The sequence below is a fragment of the Carassius auratus genome, linkage group LG30F (assembly GCF_003368295.1).
Source record: "Carassius auratus strain Wakin linkage group LG30F, ASM336829v1, whole genome shotgun sequence".
Taxonomy (NCBI): Eukaryota; Metazoa; Chordata; class Actinopteri; order Cypriniformes; family Cyprinidae; genus Carassius; species Carassius auratus.
In genome coordinates this window covers 473,578-495,010 of record NC_039294.1, presented here as the reverse complement: position 1 = coordinate 495,010, position 21,433 = coordinate 473,578, and the positions used below count along the sequence as shown (strand labels likewise).

Sequence of the window (21,433 nt, the reverse complement as noted above, 5' to 3'; positions counted from 1 at the left end):
CATATTTTTGTTTCTTTAGGACTACACATTATATACATTTGGCCTTCCATTAACTATTTTATAAAATATATGTAATATATTTAAAATATTCATATTTTATAAAAAATATATATATAATATACTGTATATTTTAAATATATAAAGTGTTATATTTTTTTATATTATTTATAGTCTAATATATTTTTTTCCTTTCTGTAAATCAATATGATAGATCGAGAACCGCCGAACACTGATGTAAATGAAGGACTTTTAAATAAAGTTTTCTACCAGTGAAACATGGCTGCCACACAAGTTGGATGTGAGCACTACGTTCGCAGCTGTTTGTTAAAAGTGAGCGTCTTTTAATGACATGTAAACTCTGTGTTTCGCACGGCATGATTATTTTGGTAAATTCTTGCTTGGTCGCATGGGAACGTTTGATTGAAGCAATTCTAATTAGCATACTAGCTAACTGTAGGGAATTTACATCACTGAAGGCCTATTGACAGATTTTTATATTTAAAATACGATTATTTTATGAACTAAAATCTAATTACTGTTGCCCTAAAGACAACAAATTCGATATTTTAGTTTAGACTCGTTGCTCTGCTCGTTAGGGGCTACGAAACAGCCAGTTTAGGGGTTTGTTCTGGTTCTGTTGATGTTAGTGATGTTCCTGCTGTAAGCTCTTACAGTGGAGCTAACTGGATATATTCATGTGTAGTTGTGCGTTGAGCTGCAGTGAAATGTGTTGTTGTGGTCTGTCTCTCTCTGTAGGCGCCCTGCTGTGGGAAGTTTTATGTCTGCAGACTCTGTCATGATGGTGAAGAGGACCATCAGATGGATCGATTCAAGGTCCGAGAGGTCAAATGTGCAGCATGCAACACTATACAAGAGGTAAAGTCATATTTAAGTTCTAAAAATATATATATACATGTATATGCTTTGCTTGGATGAATCTCACACAACCTGTAATGTCTGGGTAATAATTTGGGTATTAATAAGCCACAAAAACAAATACATTGTGATATGTATTTCCAAGAAAAATTACCCAAAGCTTTTACAGTAACGCAATAATAATAAATCATGGGTCATTAAAGTGTCGAATTGCAACAAATTGTAACAGTCATAAATACAGGCCTTTTCTAATGTTTTTTCTGTACTTTTCAGCTCTGGAAACATTTAAAGCTCTTGTGCATTCTGTGTTCTTCAGTCTCAACAGATATGTAAAGAGTGTGAAGTGAAGTTTGGGGAGTATTACTGTGGCGTTTGCCATCTCTTTGATAAAGACAAGAAGCAGTACCACTGCCAGCCCTGCGGGATATGCAGGTGTGCATGACATTTACTTTTATTCTTTCAGCACACGCTTTCATGCAAAACAACGTACACATTTGAAGGGTCTTCAGTACTGAACCCGAAGCTATACAGTTGTATTTTTTTTTTTTGTAAGATTCTCATTGACCTCCTCTGTTACTCTTAGAATTGGCCCAAGAGAGAAATACTTCCATTGTACAAAGTGCAATCTGTGTTTAGTGACTGATCTTAAAGACAATCACAAGGTATGAAAAGTGTTCTCCTGATTTTTGAAAGATACTTGTTAATTAGTAGTGAAATATTAATCAGTGCCTGCGGTTTCAGTGTGTTGAGAATGTCTCTAGGCAGAACTGCCCTGTATGTATGGAGGACATCCACACGTCCAGAATAGGGGCTCATGTGCTCCCCTGCGGTCATCTGCTACACAAGTGAGTGTCTGAATGTGCTAGAAATAACACACTAGGTGTATCCACTATTAAACTCTTGAACTCATTGGACTAAATTTATTTGACTATCATTATATGACAATTTTAAAGTCTGGGTTTTTGTGGGTCTTAAAAGTCTCAATTCACTCTTCCACAAATTAAATAGTTCATCCAAAAATGAAAATTAGCTCATGTTTTACTCACCCTCAAGGCATCCTAGGTGTACAAGACTTTCTATTTCAGACAAATCTAGTCAGAGTTATATTAATAATTATCCTTGCTCTTCCAAGCCCTATAATGGCAGTGGATGGGTGTTTTTTTTTCAACGATCCAAAAGTAGCGAAAAAAAGTGCATCCATCCATAATAAAATGTGCCGTGCACAGCTACGAGGGGTGAAATAAAGGCCTCCTGTAGCTTGTAAGAAAAATATCCATATTCAAAACATTAAAAACACTTTTCTCTCACTTCCGCTAACTGTTGTATACGGCAGCCATTTCAGCCCTGATGCATGTGTTATCAAATGTGATTCAATATAAAAACGCTTTCTTTTTTGCTTGCAGAACATGCTTCGAGGACATGTTCAGAACTGGGTAAGGAGTGATGTTTTTTGTGACTACTGCATTCTTTTCTAACGACTTGTTGCTAATTGTGCATAGATTCATACTAGGGCTGGACGATTAATCGACTGACGTAATTTTCCCATGTCAGATATTTAGTTTCTTTTAACTTTATTAATGCTTTCCCGTTTGAAAACATACTACCGCGTGTGTAGTAGGCGCTATACATTCGTGTATGATCGTAGCGTGACTGGTGCGCTTAAAGAATTTAAACTCGCAGTGCCGCTCATCAGTGTCAGTTTCAAAACAGTGGACCAATCAGAAGACCCTGGAGGCGGGGCTAACATTGCAAGCTTTTGTTTACAGTAGCAGGTTAACATGGCAACTTTTGTATTTGATGGCAAATTGCTTTTTACAATAAAACTGGAATGCGACTTTTTTTTTATAAGACGTCTTCAAATCTAGCAAGCTTTGATTTCATTTGTTAGAAATATTTAACAAATAACCATAAATAGTTTGAAAAAGTGAACTCTTTCATTAGAAAAACATATCCCACCTTTAATATTTGAGTATATTTACAGTACAATGAACTGCGAAAAAAAAAAAAGATAAAATTATTGTTCAATAAACATAATCGAGGTAAAGTGTTCAGTCAATTGAGGTTTTGATTTTAGGCCGTATCGCCCAGCCCTAATTCATACTGACATTTGTGTGAAGTTAAGAAGTGTCACACTTCCTTGTCTGATACACAGCATCAGCTCCTCTGACCTGTGTCTACATGTTTTGATTCTCACAGCACTCTATGAACCTGACTTGTATGATAATGTCATAATGTTGAGAGATGAGTTTATGTGTCTGTCCCGCAGAGCTTACCGCTGTCCTCTGTGTATGCATTCGGCCTTCAACATGAAGGAGTTCTGGGAAGAGAGAGACAAGGAGATTGCCCAGACTCCCATGCCCACAGAGTACCAGGACACTACAGTCAAAGTAAGAGATTGCAATGTCATTTACATGTTCATTTAGCAGACATTTTATCTGAATGAGCATACAAATGAGGAGCATTGCAAACACAAGCAGAGGTGAATGTTCCTTTATGAGTCTGTAAGATGTGGATATGACAATATGTACTTTGGTCATTTTACTGTGAAGCTCAGAATTATTATTTTAGCTTACAGTATGTGGTTTTGTTTGGCCATTTATAAGGTGTATCCCCTGATGTGTTATTTTAGAATTATGTATATGCTATAATTTGTATTCTTATTTTTTTTTGTATTTCAGTTTTCATTTTTATTTTATTTTTCGAATTTGAATGCTTTTGACATTTTTAATTAGATTTTGTTTTTATTTCTGTTTGACTTTTTTATTTTCAGTTTCTTCAGTTTTAGTAATTTTAGTTCTTTGAACTTTTCCCGTTTTGTTGACATAAAAACATTTCTATTTTTAATTTGAGTTTCTTGTCAAAATTTGTTTTTATTAATATTTTATTTCAGCTTTATTTCAATGAAGAAAAACAAATATTTATAATAGTTTTAGCTGATAATAACAACTCTGGATAATCTCTTAAAACTTTTTAAGGACTTTTACATCTCATATTTTTCTTTTATTAATTATTTATTTAATGCCATTTATTGATTAATGCTGGAAATGACACAAATACTATATAAAATAAAAATAAAAAATGTATGCATTTAGCAGACGCTTTTATTCAGCGTGACAGTGTGACTTTATTCAGGCTAACATTTACCTAACATGTGTTCCCTGGGAATTGAACCCACAACCTTGCACTGCTAAACACTCTATAGCACAAATAAAATAAAATGATCCCATTGCATGTGTTTTATTTTTATAGTTCTATATTTTAAAAAAAAATGTTCAGGTTATTATTTTCCTAACGTTTCTCTCTCTTTCTTCAAGAAAGAATCTCATCCTCTGTAATTCTTTTTTTTAATATTTGTTTTACTATTTTTACCTCATGATAGAATGTGCCTTTAATTTATCCTGATTTTATTTAAAAATATATAGTACTTTTTACTGTTTTTCAAAAATTAGAATTAGAACTGAAAATATCGGGAATTAAAAAAAGTATGGGTGCGTCATGATATATAAATGCCCATAAAGCTAGCTTTATTTATTCAGTTGGTTTCATTTTGTTTAGTTTAAATTAATTCAAATAAAAAAATTATATTTTTATTTCTTTTTTTCATTTGATACAGTGAAGTACACTTTGTGTATGTATGTGTTTTTATGTTCACAGATCATATGTAATGACTGCCAGGCTCGCTGCACTGTCTCCTTCCACGTGTTGGGCATGAAGTGCAGCTCCTGTGGCTCTTACAACACTGCGCAGGACGGCGGGCTGATCACGGCCCCTCCTGTAGACACACAACAGTCTGCAGAACAGACACTTGAAGAAGAGCCCAACACAGAGCACCACGAGTGACGTTTATGAAACTTTTATAGAACTGATATATAGAATACAAGCTGTCCTCCCTTACTGCTCCTCTCTCAAGTCTGTAGAACTGCTCTTATTTTTCTTGCTTTATTAAAAAGGATAAGAACACACTTGAGGGCTCTTTAATTGCATTTTGTCATAAAGAATGTTAAAGGTAATTCTGTGCTAAGAGGATAAACTTATCTGCTTTTGTTGATCAAATCCTCAATATCTGTCAAGAACATGTTTGGTTGGAAAAGTGTTGTTAATATAATGCATCAACATGGTCTCTGATATTCATTCAGGGACAGTGGATATCATTTACAAACAGTTTTAAGTTTAAGAATTATTTAATGCTATTTATTGATTAATCCTGGACAACAAACAAATGTATTACAGAAATAAAATGATCACATTGCTTCATTCTTATTTTCTCAATGTTTCTCTCAGCTTATTCCCGAGACTGACCTTAAGGCATTATTGAGAATGAAATTACTTGTTTTTTTTCCACAGTGTACTTCTGTTGCACCTTGCTTTGAAATACAATGGTGGTAAAACTTTACTCAGACCAGACACAATTCAGTCACCATCCCTGATCATGAACCGTTAGATTGCACCACCCTGATATTGTTCACCTATAATAACATCTGCAGTTACTCGATTATGGTCATCTGTGACCTCTACGTGTTTAACCGACAGCAGTAAATGACGAGCTCACCATCGCTGAAAGGGCTGTGAAATACAAGCTCATGCAGACACTATGCTTTTTTTCAACCTAAGCGGCTATATTATAGATAATAAACATCATTTGAACCATTGATTTAAGAGTATGATGATCTTTTTCACACAAACTTAATTATATATATAACTTTTCAGTGGAGATCTTGAATCATAAATTCAACTTTTAAAAAATGCATCTTATATTCCACTTTTCCCCAATTTTCAACACAAATGCGTTCTGGGTAAATGTTTCCAGCTTCGTGTTTAAGGACATGTTAAACAGAAAGCATTTTTACAATGCTGGGTATCGCATTGCACTGACCTTTTGTTTTTGTAAAAATGACCGCTGCGACTGTGCCTCGCACGTGGAGCGTCACGTTTTGTCCTCAAAACAGTTACACGTGCCCAGCTTCAGCCTCATGAATGAGCCTACATCAGTAACATGTAACTTGAAATATAAAGATCATTATAAATATAAACTGAATTAAAATTAAAAAGTGGGACGTTTATTTCAGCTACATTTCTCATTTTTGCTTAAAATAAAACTAATAAAATTAACTAAATCTAATAAAAAGGAGAGAAGCAACAAAAAAAAAACTAAAATTCAAATAGAAAAATAAAATGAATTTGAAATATAAAAAACATATAATGGTATATTAATGATACTAAAATAACACTGATTTGTACTGAACCTATTACAATCCTTTAACATAATGGTCATGGTCAAAATGTGGTGGCAAACCCCACATAAAACATGATTCTGTGTTTTATTAATATGAAATGAATTGACTTATTTTGCATGATTTTATTACTTTTTGAAGTCCCTGAAAAACGTATTGTCTAACAAGCAAAATGCTTAATCATTTGCTTTATAAAGCCATTTCATGTTTCTTAAGAAATACGGTTTCATCTAATAACAAGAATGAAAAATGTAAATAAAAAGACAGCTTTTTGACAAATGCATTAGCTCGAAGTTTTCTACTGTATTTCTGAATAGAGTTAAAATCAACTGGAAAATGCTACTGAAAGACATTGAAGATGATACAAGGTTGGCCAACCTCTTACGAAGGTAACCATCACATTTTTGCTGGGTAATTACATGTTATCTCCTCTGGCAGGTTTTGGCTCAGGACTGGTGAGCTGGACCGGGTGACCTCGTTCTGGAGTGGGGACATCTAGAGCCACAACTCTTTCAGCGTCTGAAACTGGCACAACATAGGTTATATTCAAGTCGAACACCTCCACAACCTCTTGTCCTGTGAGGGAAGGGTCCAGTGTGGTCTGTGGAAGGCCTGGTTGTGCGGTAGGGTTGTTGGTTTGGTGCAGGCTGTCTTGTCCCAGGGTGTTCAGCTCAATGGGTCGGAATGTGGGTTTCGGTTCAGTGGCCTCCTCTGAAGAGCTCGACTCATTTGATTCAGAGGATTCAGAACTGGATGCTGTACACTTTTGATACAGAACAACCTGTCGGAGGGTTATATATAAATTATCAATAGGTTCCAAATGCAAATCAAAATTCATTTTTTAGAGCAGCAAAGTACTGTACAGTCATGCAAAATATCATACAAATCTGAAATAAAAGAAAATACAAAATAAAAAACCCAAAAGTATTGTCATTATAAAGTAGCAAAGCCTTTATTAAATACATCTTTAGATGGGTTTTAAACAGGATTACAGTGTTAGATGATCATATAACCACTAGTAATACATGCAACTATTTTCGTACCATACATTTCATTCAAGTTGCTAACTCAAAGTGTTTTACATTGACACAATAAACAGAATAAAGTTTGGGTTAACATAAATATAATTAATAATAACCTATAATCTAATTCAATTCCCTAAGCATGCATAATTTGTGAATGCATAGTCTGACTGTAAATATTAAAATATATATAATCATCTTACCGGTTTGGAAACCGTGAATGACACTAAAAAAATTCCAAACAGTGCTAGTCCCAAACCATCCATCTTGTATTAAATGTGTCTCCCTATTAGAGAATGAAAATCGTTCATCTTAATAATAAAAAACAATCAATAATAGGCAATAAGACGTTGCTTAAATAACACATGCTTAAAATCATATGTGCTCTGGGTATGGAAGTATAAACTGGTAAAATATTACCCTGCTTGTTCAAACTCCACAGAAAAATGCAAGAATATTCCAAGTTCGTCAGTCTTGCACTGAAAGCGGAACGGAGCCATGCATATTTATATAATTTAATTATAAAATTTACATTTGGTGTCAAATCTTTGATATGTTTATGTTCCTTTTCTCTGTAATTTCACTGATGGTTTGCAGTCGGAAGTCAGACCTACTCTGAAGAGATCATAGGGTTAGCAAAAATGTACTTGTTAATTCCAGTAAACATGTTTTGTTTCAAGAAATAGAACCAGAAGGCGGCACACCCAGGGGCTCGACCTATCGTTTGTTTCGAATCTAGTCATTGTGAACTCTTATGGGGAAGATGACTTCATATAAAACCCTCAAATGTTTTTATAAGAAAGCACATTAATCATGACCGTGGTGAAAACATGATCAGACCAGCCTCAGTATGACTGGAACATCCACAGTCAGAGGACAAGAACACAGCAGGAAAGTGGTCAAATCTTTATTTTTACATCAACACAAAGCACAAACTGGAAATAAAACCACAAACAGAAAACCGGAGATACTTTAAAGGTATAGTCAGTGCCGTCCTTTGAGCGGTGCATCTGGTGCAGTCCCTAACTCCATAAATATGTGCTTTAGAAATACTACTAAAGAGCCAATATACTAGTATTATGCATTCTAATAAGTAACTAAAGTTTTACTATTAACTTCAACATTACTTCAGCTACATTTAAACGTAATTCAATTTTAAACTTATTTAATATTAAGTTAAATAAAAATAATGTTAAATATGCATTTAATCTAAATTTTAAATAATTTACATTTTATGTATCATGAAAACTCAACTTTATGTAAAGGTAAACCCACTGGGAAGCCAAGAGTGATGCTTGGACAAATATGTGAGAAAAAAAAAAAAATTTGCGAAAATAGATGCATTAAACCTCTTTGTTGCATTATTGATGTCATATGGTCAATGCGGCCAAAGTTTTCTTCCCAAATTTTTTGTGGTCCAGAGCATAATTTCACAACAGGTTTCTTAAAACTTGACTTTAATCCTTCATTTTGACAGGTTTACAATGTGGTGCTTTGGCCAAATCAATTTCTGGAGTACTTATGTGATAAACTAAGATATCATCAAGTTGGGAAGTTTCATATTATTTTGCCTTTAGACTAATTGAACAGAAAGATAGTTATGAAACAGTTTGTCTACAGAGGGTACAGAAGGTAATTGAAATAAAGTTGTTGCATTTTGTAAAGTCAAGTTTGTGCAAAGAAACCAAGACGCTACAGCCGCGATGTTGAAGCTAATCCATAGACGTTGCCACATCTTCCTAAAGACAGAGGGGAAAAAAAAATATTTTTTCTCAATCTCATCAAGGATTTTCACAGCAAATTACACCATCTTTGATAATGGGCACTTTTTAGTTCACCCAAAAATAAACATGAAAACTAAAAAATTCACAAATGTAGCATTACATCACTTGTTCACCAGTGGATGCTCTGCAGTGAATGGGTGCCGTCAGAATGAGAATCCAAACAGCTGATTAAAAACATCACAATAATCCACACTATTCCAGTCCAACAATTAACATATGGTGAAATGAAAAGAGTCATGTTTGTAAGAAACATCCATTATTAATGTCTTTTAACTATAAACAATTGATTACATTCAAAATGATTCCATAATCTAGAATAATGCTTCTTCCAGTGAAAAAGTCCACCCCTGTTGTCCTCTTACATCAAAATTCACTGACATTTGTTTTTTGTGTGTAAAGCTGCTTGAGCTGTGCATATTTCTCTCCTGATTCAGACTCAGATGATAACTTTTTTTTGACTCATTTCAGCTTGAAGCAGTGGTTTGAAGTTATTGATTGATTTGTTTCTTTGTTTCATGCAACTTTTCACTCCACCAGAAGTGGATTGTGATGTTTTTATTAGCTGTTTGGACTCTCATTCTGACGGTACCTGTTCACTGCAGAGGATCCATTGGACTAGCAAGATGTAATTATTTCTTTAATGTCACTTTCTCTTATTTCATACCTCTGAGAATTCAGTGTCTCTTCCATTAGATTTAGCTGAAGAGGACTCTTGTCTTCTCTGTAGTTCCTTCATGACTGTTTCCTGCACATCCACAGTCTGTGCTGCTTGCCTAAACACAAACACTGTTTAATTGTAGTAAAAGTAAATGAAACTCAGCAGATTACGGTGTACCTCCGGTTTGTGGCTTTTTTCCTCTGAATGATGCCGACGATGACCCCCAGGACAACCACAGCGGCACACAGTCCAACTATTCCGTACAGAAGCGGTCCCTGTGTCCCCCCGCTCGAACGCTCCTGACAGCTCTCTCCACTGTATCCCGCCTCACAGACACACTCCATCACCCCGTTCCGGGTCGAGCATTTACCGTTGCTGTTACACAGCATAACACCACATGCATCAGACGCCATGTCCTCTGGTTTGACATTATCTCTCAAACCTGGACGAAACGCTTTAGGATCGAGCCGGACATTTTTATTTTGTGTATCTAGAATACCTGAGAAGTCAAAAGAGAAGAACATGATTATTATATAGAATAGATCCTGTTTAATCTTGTTGAATGAATATTTTTTAACAATTGTGTTATAATTAGATATAAAATAAAAATCATTGTGTGTTATCATTGAATACGGTCATTTAAATAAATTCATGAATAAATATTTGCACTGTGCAAAATTTTTATTTTCAATTTTTCTGTACGTTTTGAGTGTTTATGGGTGTTTAATTACACTGTTAAATTTTTGCGTTGTTTTACAGTAGCAAGACTAAGCAAAAATATATATATATAATTATCATAAAGAAACAATTCCCTAAATTGTCCCACAATAAAATTAAGCCTATTTTTGGGACCATTAAGAATATTTGCATTATCCAAAATGAGATTTTCCTGTTTTATTATTTGATTTTGGAGTAAAAAAGGACCTGCGTATGTTCTTCACAGTGCAAATATACACCCCAATAACAGCTACCCACAAAAGAATAATCCAAGTTATTAGTAAAGCTAACTTATTCCTCCCCAAAACATTTTTTTAATAAAACCAGAAAGTTAGGATTTGATGATTCCTCACAGTTCTCATCAGAATGATCTGGACAGTCGGCGACGCCGTTGCAGAACTTCTCCAGAGGTAGACAGATGTTTCCACTCAGGCAAGGTTTGGTGTCTCCAGGGCAGCGGGGGTCCAGACTGCAGTCTGTGCCGTTGACCAGACGGTGATCATGGGCACAGCGGCACGTCACTCCTCCAGGGAACGCAAGACAGAGCTGACTGCAGCCTCCATTCCCATTAGAGCACAGATTAGAGCCTGAAATATGAAATGGACTAATTAATGCTTTATAATTTACAGAAATGTAAGATGTCATTGTGTAATTATTTCCTCACCTTTTTGTCTTGACTTTGCGAATGCTTTTAGACTGACAATGTCGGCGTCCACTTCAAACCACAGCTTCCCTGTATGCTCATCATCGCTAAACCAACACTTAGTGGAGTCTAAATAACAATGGATGGATTATTAGGTAAAAAAAAAAAAAAAAAAAACCTTTTCCCCCACAGAAGAGCACAAAACTTCCCCTTACAAAAGTACCTTTTTTAGTAATCCAAACAAGAACTCTGTTAACCAAAGCGAATGCCATCAAGCCTTCCTCTGTCTTTATTTCCTTGTATCCAGAACCCTCTATGGCAACTGATCCAATTACTGCAAGACCTAGAGGAAAGAATGTGTATGCATACGCACAAAATGTGGTCAAAAATATAGGAAATTATAGTTTAAAAGAACTATTTTCTCCTTTCATTACTCCAGTCTTCAGTGTCACATGATCCTTCAGAAATCATTCTAAAATAGATTTGTAGCTCATTATTAATAATAGTTATTATTAGTGTTGAAAAAGTTTTTGCTTTATTTAGATTGTCTCTCTTACCCCAAATTCCTGAGTGGTAGTTTATCACGATTTTGACTAAATATACTTTATTCAACATGTTTATTGAGCATCAAATCAGCATATTAGAATGATTTCTGAAAGATCATGTGACACTTAAGACTGCAGTAATGATGCGGAAAATTCAGCTTTGCATCATTGTAATAAATTGCATTTTATATATTCAACAGAAAATATTTTTAATTTCTAATAATTTTACAGTATATCTTGTTTACTGTATTTTTCATCAAATAAATGCAGTTTTGGTGAACATATGAGAGTATGTAAAACATACCAGTGTCAGCCCAGTACAGTTTATTCCCTTCATCTGTCAAGATCAGTGAAGTTGGCCGGACTGAATTACTCCACACCACTGTCCTGTTCTGTCCATTCATATAGGCACACTCCAACTGAGTCACATGACCTTCCTGGACTTTGTTTGAGAAGCAGAGGCGTCCGCTGGGCGGGTCTAAAGCAATGGATTCAATAGCTCCGACACCGTCCTGTATCAACACACTGGTGTGTGCACCATCCGGTGAGGTGACCTGCAGGCCGGGCAGCTTCTCGCTGCTCCAGTAAACGTTCAAGGTGATCCAGTCCACTGAGAACGTGCGCAGCGAGTCCTTATGTAGCTGGAGCAGTTTCCCACGAGGCACCAGCGTAGTGTCCTTCATCTCGAAGAGCCCCATGACGGGCTGCCCACCATTGGACACGTAGAGGGTGAGGTCATGCAGCACTAAATCTAACATGGTTGACTTGTTCATGCTGGGAAGGTCAAAACGCTGATGTTCAGGCCAGTTCTTTAGGTCCTTGTCGGTGTGTCTGTTCTGTAAATAAATCTGAGAGATGATATGTGTTAGTACTAATATCACAGTCATCTTTTTTTAATTACTATATGCTATTGTGTGCGTGTACATAAAAAATACAAAATCAGTAATTCATACAGCTATAATTATTTTTGCTGAAAAAATGTGGCATTTAGTGCAAAACATTTTTGCAATTACTAGCTAGACAATGTGTGTTGTGACATACATCTGAGATTAATAAAAAAAAATTTTTATGGGTAGAGAAGCAATACAGAAGCAATACTATTATGCATCCATGCACATGCTGAGTTAGTGGTTTTATTTTTTTAGAAAAGTGACACCTGTGTGACTGCAGTTGGAGAAAGAAACAGCAGGAAGGACGCGTCTTTAAATTTGGAGCAGGTCAGTCCATCTTCATCGAGCAGCAACTGAGAAGGACACTTGCACACAGCCTTCAACCCCCGGGATAAAACACACAGGTGAGAGCAGTGCTGAGAAGCACACGGGTTAGAGACGCCCACTTGGACAAGTGCATGAATAACCTGCAGATGCACACAAGCAGATGTTACCTGATTACACATGCAAGTTTCGAAGAAAGCAAATACAGCCTGTACTTTACAAATGTCTGTAACGTTTAATTTGATTGTAATGATCACAGTGTTCAGGAATACTTGCCTTCAAACTGAACGGCTCTCCGGGACGTTTGAGCAGGACTTTGTGCTGTTTGCCTGTGATTTTGTGAGCTCTCTGGATGGTGCTTCTTTTGGTATCAGACCAGTAGACCTCTTCATTGAATACAGACACTGAGAATGGACTGGGGGTCTCCATCATCTGCAAGAGCTGCGAAATTTTGAAGATGGAAAGTCTGAAAAATGTTTTTAAAATAAATATATTTAATGAATAAATATTTAAATGCATACTGAAATAAAATCAGAACAATTTAATACAAAGAATGCCTTATGAAATCAATCAGAGTTTCAAAAACATCAATAACCCTACACAATTGTTTTTTTTTTTTTGGCGGGGGGGGGGGGGCAAAGTGTAATTTTCACATTAAATTCACTCAATATAACATGACTCTATAGTTGTAATTTTGACCTAATTCTTAAAATATTATGACGTTAACCTTATTTAGTTATTTTTCAGCGTCACAGTAAAATGCAGCTGTAGGCTATTTGTTCTGCATGCAAATACAATCTTGGTACAGTAGCCCAAAAACAAAACCGAACAAACAAAATTTAGAGAGAGATGCATCTAAACAGATTACATAGGCTATTGAAAGTTTAAAAAAAAAAATCATTTATTTAGTTTTAAAGTAATATTTTATAGCACTCTATAAATATATTTGTGTCTGCAAGTATTTCCTGCTGAAGATCAAGACTGCAGAAAGCCACGCAGTTTTCTATATTTTACAAAAGCACAACGGTTTTTTGATATTGTGAGTGCACACAAATAAAGGTAGGCACTTTGCAGCTCTGAATGACACATACAGTTAACCTTGATGAGGAAAAATTATGGCGTATTTCAAGTTTAAGAAAAAAAAATGCAAGTGTTAGCGTTGGCGCCTCCATGTCCTTCAAAGCACGCTTCAGCTTCCACTCTTCACACAGAAATGATTGAATATTTACAACACATTTATCTTACATATTTTTATTTATATTGTGAAATTTTCTCAAATCGTGTTTGAGAAGGCTAATATGCTCAACTTGCTGTCTGGTGCTGGTGGCTTGATATTTAAAAAAAACAAAAACTTGAATTTAACAAACAAAATGTTCCAATCATTTTTCTATATTTATAAAAATCTAAGTTTCTAAAATTACAATTTGATTAGGGTGTCTGTACTCAGGTACTTGATTTGTGTACTTCATCCACCACTCCATCTAAAAGACTCATAACATTAGACTGATAGACAGAAACATTCTACAAGAAACTGTAAACATTAGCAGATCATGTTATGTTTCTCCCTATTAGACATTTTCTGAGATGCTGAGGTGGACACATCCACTACCTGAATATCTCCTCCATCAGTATCAGCTGATCCAATGCACTTGAGTTTCTCATCGGACCAGTAGATTCTCTGATGGATGGAGTCCACCGTCAAACTGACCGGCCATCGGAGAGAGTGACTGACCAGCACACGTCTGTGTGAACCGTCCATTCCTGCTCTTTCTATTTGAGCCTTGTCCCCAATTTCTGACCAGAACATAATTCTGAAAGACAAATTTCAGGGTCAAATTTACAACCTAAGTTGCTTTGTAGTGCCCAGTGATGGCCCTTTAAAGAAAAATTAAAAAGGTCACTTTTAAAAGCATTATTATTCAAACCCTTCCTGTGGCAGCAGAGCGATGGAGCGAAGCTGCCCTAGATTTTCACCAAGGATCACCACATGGTCTGTGGTTCTGGTGGCATCACGGTCCAGTCGCACTGCATTGATCTGCCTGTTGACACTATCGGCCCAGTAGAGGTTCCTCGCCACCCAGTCCACTGCCAGACTGTCTGCATTGATACCTGAAACAGATAGAGAGAGTGATGCTTACAGGTCATTCCCAATTCTGTGATGTCAAAACTTTAACGCATCAACACATGACCAGCCTTAATTACACAGGTTTTGTGTTTCTGCATCATGCCCCGTCTAGTCATGGTCAGGCAGTGTGTAAAATCAAATCAGATTGTATTTTATATAGGGTTTATTCGATACGGACAGTTTCAAAGCAGCATATTATACAGTATATATATATTTTATTTTAGTTAAAAACTGATTTTGTATACGCTTTTGACCTTTTTATAATTTAGTTTCCAAGGAAACATTTCAAATTTTCATTTGTTTTTTACATGTAAATTTATTATGTAATATTTATATTGTATCTTAATTTAATTTACAAAAAACAATTTTGATATATACAAACACATGTGAATGTATTTTTATGCATGTTTATACATGTATGTACTTGTAGTTAACAATAACACTGACCTTTAATAAAGGTTCCTTTGCTCTTCTGATCCAATGACAACCATTTTATGTTGTCAGCATGGAAGTTGATCCAGTACACTCTCTGCTTCTGCCAGTCATAGTCAAGTGACAGGAAAAAATGCTTCTCTGACGAGAGCAGGACGTCCAGGCTGGAGCTCCTCAGACCCAACAGGAAGACCTCAGACTGCAGAGACGCCAGCAGGTACGGCTCACCTGAGACAGGAGCACAACTTTCAATTCAATACCTTCAATTGCATGTGTATTAGAAATATCATTATATTGTGAATGTGCATTGTGTATTCAAGCCATACTCATGATATGAACACTCATATTCTAGCCTGCAATGCAATTTTTTGGACATGTAGCATGATAAAATTTAGCATACTACATTTTCTTGCCTCTTACCATTTTATAAAATCAAATATAGAGTGTATACGATTCCATTTTTATCCCATTCTGAACATGGCCTATGTTTTACAACCAGAATAAATATATATTTGCTCTTGCTCGTAATGCATATACCTGTGATTTTGCAACTGTGGCCATCAGGTTCCAGAATATAACCATGGCTACAAGAGCACTCAAATGAGCCCAAAGTGTTGGTACAGTAGTGTGAACACAACTCTGGACGGTCCACACACTCATCCACATCAACACACACCACACCATCATCCACAGGCTTGTAGCCCATCCTGCACCAACAGCGCTATAGACAAAGATAAAAGCAGTGACAGGAAGCACAAAATGGTAAACAACTGCTAATTAATTAATTGCTTATTAATAAAAGGGCCAAGCACCAAAGTGAGAGGTTGCATCTGATATTGAAGCTTATTTACATGTCTACAGTATGTTCACATGGTGGCTACTGCCACCAACTGGTCAACATTGATCAAATACTTTTCATTTATGCCTTTAACAGTCATTGAGGGCATGCAGAGTATTCATCAAATTTATTGTCAAATGTTTTTCTTCTCTCCTACAAATTCTTAGCAGATTAGGGTTATATTATCTTTGAAACAATTGACAATTTAAAAAAATTTACCATTCAAAAGTATGGGGTCAGTAGAATTGTTTTTCCCAAACCAATTATTTTTATTCAGCGAGGATGTGCTTAATGTTAAAATTACAGTAAATGCACTTATAATAGCATATAAGAGGAGATCATACCGTGCCTGTAGGTGTGCTGTGGCAGTCCTGTGCACACTTTGACTGTTCAGAGCATCTGTCTGTGTCACAGGTCCCTCCCTCATCAGAACCGTCCAGACAGTTAGTGACTCCGTTACAGAGCTGAGACACGTCCATACACTCCGAAAAACCACACTGGAACAGATGAGGAGGACAGGACACACTCGGACCTGTCAAAACACACACGGCTTCAGATTCTTTTGAAGAATCCCCATTTATAAATGGATTTTGACAGCCATTCCACAGGATTAATTGACAGAATACAGAAAAACATCAAAATGTGGACAGAAAAACCATTTCTATAAACATTATGCACTTTTGAATTAATGGTGATTTAATATTACACGATCGTTCAAAACATTTAGTCAGTAAAAATTTAATTCACAAAGAAAAAATGTTTTATGTTATATAACTGTTTCAATTGTACTTTTGATCACATAAATGCAGCCTTGGTGAAAAATAAACTTTTCATAAACATTTTAAAAACTTGCCAATTGCAAATTGTTCAACTGTAGATTTCCTTAATTTTAGTCTATACAAATGTCTCGCCAATCGGAGTGACTCACAAAATTCATTTCTAAATTGGGATTCTTGAAAATGTAGCAAATCAGAGTCCCAAACATGGCCATAGCCAGGCGTTTAAAAATGAGTGAGGTCCAGGGGGTTTCTGTGATGGAGGGTCTATTTAAACTAAGTGTAAATAGCCAGTCTTGTTGGCTGAAGCTATTTACACTAACTCCACCCACCAACATGTGATTCGGCTAGTCAACACTTCAAGAGACAACCAACATTTATCAGCTTTAGTGGAACAGATAGTAAAATGTGACCAACCTGGTTTGAATCTGCCTTTTGGCATACTTTTTTTCTCCCTTTTCAAATTTCAAATCACATCAGACAAGCAATTATTTTAAATGAAAATGAAGAATATAATAAAATAAAGTATCGGGTAGGGTTAGGATAGGTGTATGGAGGACTTTATTGTCCCAATAGTGTGGCATCCATTTACTAATATGAAAATGTAAATTTACACTCAAGTTAATATTTTGTACTGTTTAACAATGTAAAACAATACTGAAGTGCAGATAATTGCCACAATTTGCAATAAGTAATACAATTTTAACAGTGTAAATCGCATCTATCGCCAAGAAAATGTGCTTTTTACACTGAAAATACCGGCTGCCTTTATATAATAGCCCCCTTAGTATAGAACTGTGCTATAATAACCTCTATAAATACAACTAATTATATACACTATTTACACTTTAAGAGAGACAGACATGTAGATGTTTGTGAAAGATGTTTTCTCAGTTTTGGAGGGATGCTCGTTCACTTCGGCAGCGTCGGAGCGATCGTTTTAATACCACGGATGCTAAACATTCTGAATTAAACTGAATTATACATGCAGACTTTCTATATGAGGAGTTTAACAGCAAACTAGTCATTCAGAGATCACATTTTATTTTTGAACATGAAAAATTTACAGGCCTGACCCCAAACACACTTTTTAACCTTGAAAGTTGTAATAAACACAAAACGCTTTTTCTTTCGGTAATACGAGACATTTCTGAGCCCAACAAGACATTAAATGAGAGAAAGTTATTTTCTTAATTTAAGCGTCTTTATATCTATGAAAAGTCTATAACAGATGGTTGGACAATTATCCAAAACATGCATTAAGAGTAAACAGGGTCAATTCTGACTTTGTTGACTTTGGATTAATTTCTACGGTTTCATGAAAATGAACTTGCCCTGGGGTTTTATCTGGGTTCAGCCTGCTTCAGTTTTTTTTTTTTACTCACAACCAAATTCATCACTTCCATCCCTGCAGTCTTCAGAGCCGTCACAGCGCCAGGCTTTCGGAATACACTGTGTTTTAGAGGCGCATGGCAACTGGAACTCACCGCACTGCACTGGAGAATCCCTACAATTCTGAAAGGTGGTCAAAACTTGAATCATTTTTTAATGTATAATAATGTGCTTTTGGTCATTTAATGCATGGGTTTCCTAGAGCACCTTCTCATCTGTGCCATCCCTGCAGTCCATCTCTCCGTCACATATCCACTCGTCCAGCAGACACTCCTGACTCTCCGGACAGCGGCGCTGTGTGCTGCATGGTGGAGGTTCAGCGCAGTCCTCCTCGTCTGAATGATCTCTGCAGTCCAGGTGTCCATCACAGCGCATACGGACCGAAACACACTGACCGCTGCTGCACCGCCATTCAGCACTGCTGCAGCTCTCCTCACCTGCGGGACAGGACGGGTCATACCATTATGATGGATATTTCTTTATGTTTTTCATTCTTAAATTCAAAACCTTGCTGTTGCTCTCTATTGTAAAGCTGATCTTAGACCTGCAGAAACATTACACATAATGGACCAGAATTATTTTTGTATTATTTCTATACTAAAATAGTATTCAACATTTTGAATTCGATTTCATTTATATTTCAACTTTTCATTTGTGATGTTTTTGTGCCATGTCATTATTATAAGTTAAATTTAGTTTATTTATTTGCAGTTTTATAGATTTAAATTAGTTGTTTCTTTATCTAAAATTAATTTATTTTATTTTATGCTGTAATATACTTCATAAGAATGATGAGTAGTTTCAGTGAACAATACTGTAATGGATAAAACCAATAGACAAAAACCCGTATAAATATAGTTTCCATTTAAAATTTTAGCAACTGTTATTTGCTATATTTATGCAGTTTTGTTAAGTTAAACATTTTCAGCTAGATGCTGTGGCAATATTTCTAATTTTCATTTAAATGTTTAATCCAATATTCATATTTTAATTCATTTCTATTTTAATTCAATGTTTTCTTCAATTCATGAGAATAGTTTTTATAGTTTAGGTACCAACAATAACATTGTAATAGAAAAAATACCATAAACCCCCAAAATATAATATATTAGATTTATATTTTCCATTTTATTTTTAATTTAATCATTTTTAGTCAGGTTTTTTTTTTTTTTAGATTTCAGTTTTGGTCATTTAAATTTATTTTTAAATGACCAAATATTTAAAATCTTTGTTTGTAGTTTTATTTTTCCATTAGTTTTCTTTATAATTTCAATTCATATTTTTTGATAGTTTTAGTTACTAATATAAACAACATTGTAATGGACAAAAAAAATAAAAATGTCATGTTTCTATTCACAGTCACATCCCCTACCACAGCTGGCCTCATCGCTGCCGTCAGCACAGTCTGCGTCTCCATCACAGACAAAGGATTCTGGGATACAGCGGTTTTTATCACAGCGATGACCGCAGCCCTCGTCCAGCTTGAAGCAGTCGACTTCATCTGAGCGATCCTGACACTGAGCCACACCGTCACACACCTGCCGGCGCTCGATGCACTTCTTACCATGAGCACACTGAAACTGACCTGACAAGAGATGGAAATACAATGCTTTTGAATTTTGCAAACTAAAATAATCTGGGTCATGTGCAGATTTGCATTCAAAATCAAATAAAAAAAATTGTCATCATAACTTAACTAGTAAATATGAGCATCAATTTTTTTTCCCCACAATGAATATATTTATTGATTCGACGCAATTTGAATAATTGCATTAAAAATATATATGATTATTTGAATAGAATAGATGCAAATGGTTAATGAATTGTGTCATTTTTTTTGTACAGAAATCTTGCATATTTAATAACTGACTGATTAGTTTAGGCCTATGTTGTTGAAAATGTTTTATGTTAAAAATGTGTAAACTGATGGAATTTTTAATATGCAGTACAAATTACAATTAAAAACTTTAAGACCAAAAAATTTTATTCTTTATTCTAGGCCCCTGAAAATCAGTCTGAGGAGCAAAAATGGTCCTCTAATAAAAATGTATAAAAACATACCTATGCTGCAAACCGCAGTACATTCATCTTCATCAGAGCCGTCAGGACAGTCATTCTCACCGTCACACACAAGACTATACAGCACACACTCCGATCCATCCTTACAGGGTTTGAAGCCCAGTCTGCAGTGCAGGGGAACACGATCCGAAGCAGCTGCAGCCTGCACACATTCAGCTAGAGCACAAACAAGCCAAAGCAAATGAATCTCTCATCGAATCTCAGCATAGATTCCCATTATACTGAAAAGCAGTCATTTGGAATTCATTTTCTACTTAAATGAACACAAATTAAAGACATTACTTCAAATACTACCAAGATGTAGAAGCACGGTCTACACATAATTGTATAGTTTTTATTAAGGGATCAGCTGTTATTAAAGTAATGCAACAATGCAAAAAAGTTAAATAGGAATAATGGCCTGCATAATGCTGGAATGCATGGCATTTTAGCTACACTTTGTATGCAAATAAAGGCAATGGCTCCAAAGATGAAAATTACGAGAAGACTAACTATAATACAGAAGTACTTAATAAGTAAACCCTTATTTTGACAGGAGAAATAGTCTCGATTGGTTTTAGTCTGTCAATTAGCATTCAGTGACTTTACCTACAGCTCAATTTCTAGAAAAGAAGGCAAATGAACTAACTGGCGGAGACTGATGGTTAATGTGAGACTCGCATCTGACCTCTCAGAAGCAGAAAGATCCCTGAAGCGACATTCAGCAACACAAACAAACACATGACTGCATGGTCAAACCGTCTCTCTTCGAGATGTGGCGCTTTAATCAAGAGAACAGCTGACGTCGATGCGGCTTAACTGATCAGATAACAGCAGACCAATGAGCGATGACAGATTTAATAGTGAAAATACGTTTAATAGACTTAAAATGTTGTGTAGTTTAATTCACACACACACACACACACACACACACACACACACACACACACACACACACACGCACACACACACACACACACACACACACACACACACACACACATATATATTATAATACTAAATTTTACTTACTACTAAAAAAATCATAGGCCTAATTAATATTAAGAATTCATTATATAACAAAAACAACAATAATAGCCTAATAATAATAATAATAATTTT

General features: G+C 35.5%; 2 protein-coding genes across 4 annotated transcripts; one reads left to right on the top strand and one right to left on the bottom strand.

Annotated features, from left to right (window-relative positions):
• The first annotated feature begins 246 nt into the window (after positions 1 to 246).
• On the top strand, positions 247 to 5,136 carry rchy1 (ring finger and CHY zinc finger domain containing 1). Of its 2 annotated transcripts, none has more exons than XM_026240470.1 (8): positions 247 to 330; positions 757 to 876; positions 1,193 to 1,308; positions 1,460 to 1,538; positions 1,618 to 1,721; positions 2,280 to 2,309; positions 3,143 to 3,263; positions 4,531 to 5,136. In XM_026240470.1, the coding sequence occupies exons 1-8, from the start codon at positions 277 to 279 to the stop codon at positions 4,714 to 4,716; spliced, it is 810 nt and encodes a 269-aa protein (XP_026096255.1). In that variant the 5' UTR covers positions 247 to 276; the 3' UTR covers positions 4,717 to 5,136. The 2 variants fall into 2 exon arrangements, with proteins under 2 accessions (XP_026096255.1, XP_026096256.1); XM_026240471.1 differs by lacking the exon at positions 247 to 330 and adding an exon at positions 360 to 386 and having other exon boundaries at positions 4,531 to 4,725.
• Positions 5,137 to 8,417: 3,281 nt separating this feature from the next.
• On the bottom strand, positions 8,418 to 21,076 carry lrp13 (low-density lipoprotein receptor related-protein 13). 2 transcript variants are annotated; one of them, XM_026240467.1, is made up of 19 exons: positions 21,000 to 21,076; positions 20,315 to 20,488; positions 19,626 to 19,838; positions 18,461 to 18,690; positions 18,247 to 18,376; positions 16,430 to 16,617; positions 15,785 to 15,968; positions 15,263 to 15,475; positions 14,616 to 14,799; positions 14,300 to 14,501; positions 12,967 to 13,131; positions 12,633 to 12,833; positions 11,781 to 12,324; positions 11,155 to 11,274; positions 10,953 to 11,060; positions 10,642 to 10,875; positions 9,749 to 10,070; positions 9,578 to 9,686; positions 8,418 to 8,868 (listed from the first exon to the last, which is right to left on the bottom strand). In XM_026240467.1, exons 1-19 carry the CDS (start codon positions 21,052 to 21,054, stop codon positions 8,842 to 8,844), a joined length of 3,603 nt encoding a protein of 1,200 aa, XP_026096252.1. In that variant the 5' UTR covers positions 21,055 to 21,076; the 3' UTR covers positions 8,418 to 8,841. The 2 variants fall into 2 exon arrangements, with proteins under 2 accessions (XP_026096252.1, XP_026096253.1); XM_026240468.1 differs by having other exon boundaries at positions 11,781 to 12,312.
• Between the last annotated feature and the right edge of the window lie 357 nt (positions 21,077 to 21,433).

Excerpts from the sequence above, each read along its gene's own strand:
- rchy1 (XM_026240470.1), top strand. The coding sequence starts at position 277 with ATGGCTGCCACACAAGTTGGATGTGAGCACTACGTTCGCAGCTGTTTG. Across the intron at positions 1,309-1,459 it reads CAGCCCTGCGGGATATGCAG|AATTGGCCCAAGAGAGAAAT; the intron begins GTGTGCATGACA and ends TGTTACTCTTAG. Across the intron at positions 1,539-1,617 it reads ATCTTAAAGACAATCACAAG|TGTGTTGAGAATGTCTCTAG; the intron begins GTATGAAAAGTG and ends CTGCGGTTTCAG.
- lrp13 (XM_026240467.1), bottom strand. The coding sequence starts at position 21,054 with ATGTGTTTGTTTGTGTTGCTGAATGTCGCTTCAGGGATCTTTCTGCTT. Across the intron at positions 19,839-20,314 it reads TACTGCGGTTTGCAGCATAG|GTCAGTTTCAGTGTGCTCAT; the intron begins GTATGTTTTTAT and ends ATCTCTTGTCAG. Across the intron at positions 12,834-12,966 it reads GAGAGCCGTTCAGTTTGAAG|GTTATTCATGCACTTGTCCA; the intron begins GCAAGTATTCCT and ends GTGCATCTGCAG.